Genomic DNA, 5,511 nt, shown 5'->3' on the forward strand with positions numbered 1-5,511 from the left:
CTAAATCTAACGGATTAGATTAATAAAAGTATTATGCACAATTATGTTAATTAATTAATTGGGATTTGAGAGAGTGTTAGATATTTATATAATATGTGCATGTTGCTTACATACATGGCCCCCGCATAACCTTTTTTTTTTTTCCTGACTCCTAAATAAAAGAATAGTTGGTCAACTGCCAAAAGAATGGTATCGTGCATAAAGATACCTTGAACTAACAGAGGAAGGAAGACTAGTCTAAGAATTCATGAATGATAAAAGATGCACAAGTCTTCCTCAAAATCCCATGCCCTAGAATATACGTAATATATATAGATATAAACAAAAAAAATTAGGGAAATATATTATTTATTTTAATTTATATTTTGGAGCTTTTTTTGGCTAACATATGGAGCTTTATCCTTATATTTGATTTTCAGATCTCTATAGATTATATTGTGTTCACTAAATAACCAATTTGATTTTTTTAAATTTATTTTAATATTTTTAAAAATAATAGAGGCTATTAGAAATGGATACTCTATAAGAAATTTATTACACTCTTTTTAATGATTTTATTGCTTAAATGGACTATTCTATTGCTTATGTCTTATGAAAAAAATTCAACATATATATATATATATATATATATATATATATATATATCATTTGTTAAATTTATATTATTTTTTTTTTTTGAGAATATACATTTTATTATTCTCTCAAACATTATTTTATTAAAATAATTATTTTATTATTGTTAATATAAAAAGTTGCGAATATCATATTATCATATCTCTCAAACATTATCCTTTGTTAGTGGTATTTTTCCTTACCATTTATGCAAATAAAAAATTTAATTTATGAGAACTTATTCAATACAGTCATGTTAATATTATATATAGATAACGAATAATAAAACTATTATATATATATAATGATTATATTCTAAAATCTCTCACTCATTCAATCCACTGCAAATTGTGTATTTTTGTGTATCTATGATAATTATGAGTTCTTTTAATAAGAAAAATGTGGTAGAATTTGAAAAGAACCATGCGACCTTCAGAGGAGCAATGCCACTGTGAGTCATTGGTCTACTTGCTCTGCACTCTTCTCCTCTCTCTTTCTTGTTCGGCATACAAGCCTTAACCAGATCAAAAGGATGAGTGGAGAAGCCATCTTCTCCTCTCTCTTTCTTGTTCGACATACAAGCCTTAACCAGATCAAGAGGACGAGTAGAGGAGCCAGTAATAATGGAAGCGAATCTATTATATAAGCGACATCTATTAATTATAGAACAAGCATTAATTTTGAATGTTTTGAGTAGATCTATTGACCTAGGAATAATTGTCAAACCCATGCCAAGTTTTACTTAGTTTTATTACAAATAATCCATTTTATTTAAAAAAAAAACTAGTTATATTAGCAAATGTATTTTGATTTAATTAATATAATTAAGATATTTCCTGCATTTCTATTTTTGGTTAAAAAAATAGGTAATATCAAGTAAAAAATATATCTAAATTTCTTATTAGGAGCTAAAACATGAAAAAAATAGAAGCTTGAATATTCTCGTACATGTGATATAGCTATGGTACACGTGACATAGCTATGTGACTTCCAAATAATAAGGGACAACTTCAATAAATATATGAAAGTACACTGTCTGTATCTAACTTTTCAAGAATCTGGACTGCAAATGCCACAGAAGGAACAACTTAAATCAATGAATAACTATGAATATATTGTGCACACTGTCTATCTAGCTTTATACCAATCTAGATTACAAATGCACAATATTGTTCTGTTGCTATTCTTAGGCAAGAAAAAAACCAGATTCATTTTTCAAGAAATGCTGGAACCATTTGGCTGATCTCTTTGGTGTTCTTTGCATTGTTCTGCGGTCTACATGATACAATCCGAAGCTTATTGTATAACCATAAGTCCACTCAAAATTGTCGATCAGAGACCAATGGAAGTAGCCTCTCACATCTGCTCCATTCCTGTAATTTTCATTAACTTTTGTAAGATTACCACTTCAACTAAAAACAGAACCCATGATTTTCAAGAACATTGATAGACAAGAAAATGTGAATTTACCTAATTGCCGAAACCAAAGAAGTGAGGTAACCCTGCATGTACTCTAACCTGTTCACGTCATTGAGCATATCTTCAATGTTTTTGCTGCTAGGCTGTGCATATCCTGCAAGTAGTGTATAATTTTTTAAGTCCTGAGACTGAATTACTAATCTCTGTTTGATAATTGCTAATTATACACGTATTTAAGTTAGTTTCAAATAATTAAAAAAAAATAGTATTGGGCTTTATTGATATATATACCATTTTCTGTGATGTACATGGGCGTGTTGTTGTATCTATCTTTGAAGTACATGATTGTCTTCTCCATGCTATTTGGAACAACATAGAAGGTAGGCATTGCTGTCTATATGAGGACAAAACAAAAAGCAATGTTAAGTACTGTTATTATCATTTGATTTGTTATTTAAATTGTGAGCTTTGGATATCTTACTGGCTCTCCTATAAGAACTCCATCTTTCTCTCCAGTTCCATAAGTAAAGGTATCTTTAAGTAAATCATCATGATAATTGCATGGTGTCAACAAACAATCCTTTGCATAGAGGGTGCTATAATGGTTGATTCCAATGAAATCCAATTTGTTTGCTAGTTTCCTCTTATCCTCCACTGAAAATGTTGGTAGCCTTAGACCTACAATCTGTTGCATCTCTGGCGGATACTCTCCAAACATAATGGGATCCATAAACCTACACACACCAACGAAAGAATTTGCACTCCTATTAATTCATCTGAGGGCAAGCAGCAACTTTATAGTATAAAACTTTAACTAATTAGAGCAATTTATTACCATGCGGCAATGAAACCTAAAGCTCGTTGAGCAGCCACACGATCGGCTGGAATATCTCTCAATGGCTCATACCAGTAGATATGTAATACAATGCCAATTTTTCCTCCTTGTTTTTCCTATTTCAAGTAATAATTTTATTAAGTAAACATGGTATGGGAAAGAATTCTCTTTTCAGTATTTGAAGTCATAATGTATATAATACCTGATACTTCTTCCGGTAAATTTCAGTTGCTGTGGCATGCGCTAATATCATATTATGTGCAGCAATGTAAGGCTCTAACTCAGAGTTCCCAGCTTTACATTTGCCTACAGGGTAAGAGCATCGATTTGGTGGCCATATTCCACTGTAGTAGCCATATTGGGCTGCCATGTTAGCTTCATTGAGTGTAATCCAATGTTTGACTCTGTCTCCAAAAGCTTGGAAGCAGATATCTGCGAAGTAGCCGAAATCATCCCTATAACAAAATTAAGATGGTAGAGTAGATGTTTATTAATCTTGCTCATATTATTAACAATGGTAGCATTTTATAATTTTCTATAACTAAAACCTCCAAAGCATACTTTTCTAAAATTTTCTTTAACTTTTATAAAAAAAAAAAAAAGTACCAAATATAGAGAAACTTACTGTATTTGAGAACTTAGCCAAGCGCCGTATCGATCTTCTAGTTCTTGAGGAACATCAAAATGATGCAAGGTAACAACTGGTTCTATTCCTATAGAATTAAAGAGGTATACATAAGAATAATAATAATACAAAAGTACTTAAATCTAAGTGTCAAAGTAGCATAAAATAGGGCTATGTATTTACCTTTGAGCAAAAGAGCATCAATAAGCTTATTGTAAAATGTAATTCCTTCAGAATTGATCTCTCCAAATCTACCCTCTATTATTAAGATCAAAATTAATTAAAACATAAAGAAATGAAATAAAAAACTCATATTTAAAGGAAAATTTTTGTGGAACATACTTGGAAGAATTCTGACCCATGAAATCGAAAATCTATATGAATTTACTCCAAGGGAATGCATTAACTCTATGTCGTCCTGTCAAAATACAAGCATAATTTATAATATTTTCAATATTTCTTCTACCAAAAAAATATATATATTTTTTCAATATTTAAAAAGAAAAAAGAACCACCATATTTTATTTTTTTCTGCCTCTTGTTGAGACTAGTCAAATTCATCTTAGCACATTTAAAAATTATTTTTATTACTAATATCATTTTTTAAAATGATTAAATTACTAGTATCCAATGATTTTTTAATCCCTTAATTTGGCTAAGTTGGATCTTGTTTTTGGTAGAAACTTCATTCTAATTAGTGGAAAACGTTTGCAAATATAATCAAATTAAGTCAAAATTTTTTGCTCTTTTCATCCCTGTTATTGATAGGAACTTTCGGAACTCTAATTAATAGAAAAATAGATTATTTAATTAAGTCAAGAAAATTATTGATTACCAAAAATAGATGATAGTGATCATCAGCTACATCCCCATTGCTTCCATCCGCAGTATTTGTACCAGATACGTGAGTAAATACATCCCAATTGCTTAGGCCTTTGTTGCCTTCCAAGTATGCTCCTTCAATCTGCAGGAATAAACATATATAGAAATTAAAAATTAATCTGCAGGAATATATAGAAATTAATCTGCAGGCCTTTGATGCAAACCAAACAGATTTTTTACTCTTAACAGCAAATTTTCAGGCAAAAAAAAGATTTCTCATAAAGCAAAGCGAATGTTGCTTGCCGGTCTGTGATAGTATAAATTTGTTTAATACAATGCATAAATATATAGAAGAGAAGCTTACATATACCAACCTGATAAGAAGAAGTTGCGGTACCAAAGAGAAAAGAAGGAGGGAATTGGCTACGGTCCAAACATGAACACCTCTCTATCATCAACGCTATTAATGATAGGAAGAGAACCAACACAAAACAGGCTTTCTTCATCCTTCACTACTAATGCTATTCTCTTCTGCTGCTGCACAACTAATAACAGAGGTTAACTTCTTAATTGGATTGTGTAAATGCTGGGATATCGTCGTCCCTTTATATAGAGAACTCATTGGCATTTTTTATATTTTTTTATTACTAGTTGAATATGCTGCCTGCCAATGCAACTTCTCATTTGTGGTCAAATATAATGATCAAACTTGACGGTCAATATCTTGCGAAGTCCAACGGATTAGATTAATTAAGGAAAGGATTGTGCATAATTTATGTTAATTAATTAATTGGTATATAATATATATGCAAGTTGCTGGCATACATAGTTGGTTAAATATCATATTATATCTCTGGCTATCACAACTGCCAAAAGAATGGCAGTTTTAATTTGCTCATTTTTCATGGAATTGCTTTTATTTTTTATTTTTTCCTTTTTTAATTTAAGCCTTCATGATATAAGGATTTTAAATAGTCGTATTTGTTTGGGGGAAATTGATTTCAGGGGATTATTAATCTTCTTCATTTTATTTCTCTAGTGAGTAATTTAGGGGTGAGCATTCGGTTCGAACTGAATCGAATTAAATTATGAAAACCGAATTATATATTTTAGAAACCGAACTGGAATGGATGAAAAATCGAATCGAACTGAACCACTCTATTTCAATTCGGTTAGACTTGGTTCAAACTAATCAGTT

At 30.4% G+C, this 5,511-nt stretch overlaps 1 protein-coding gene across 1 annotated transcript; it reads right to left on the reverse strand.

Moving 5' to 3' along the window:
- Positions 1–1,484: 1,484 nt before the first annotated feature.
- On the reverse strand, positions 1,485–4,819 carry LOC131176696 (beta-glucosidase 18-like). Its single transcript, XM_058141769.1, has 11 exons — positions 4,688–4,819; positions 4,327–4,455; positions 3,834–3,909; positions 3,675–3,749; positions 3,492–3,579; positions 3,069–3,321; positions 2,867–2,982; positions 2,513–2,765; positions 2,323–2,425; positions 2,083–2,185; positions 1,485–1,985 (listed from the first exon to the last, which is right to left on the reverse strand). Exons 1-11 carry the CDS (start codon positions 4,817–4,819, stop codon positions 1,799–1,801), a joined length of 1,515 nt encoding a protein of 504 aa, XP_057997752.1. The 3' UTR covers positions 1,485–1,798.
- Positions 4,820–5,511: the final 692 nt, after the last annotated feature.

The sequence above is a fragment of the Hevea brasiliensis genome, unplaced genomic scaffold (assembly GCF_030052815.1).
Source record: "Hevea brasiliensis isolate MT/VB/25A 57/8 unplaced genomic scaffold, ASM3005281v1 Scaf226, whole genome shotgun sequence".
Classification (NCBI taxonomy): domain Eukaryota; kingdom Viridiplantae; phylum Streptophyta; class Magnoliopsida; order Malpighiales; family Euphorbiaceae; genus Hevea; species Hevea brasiliensis.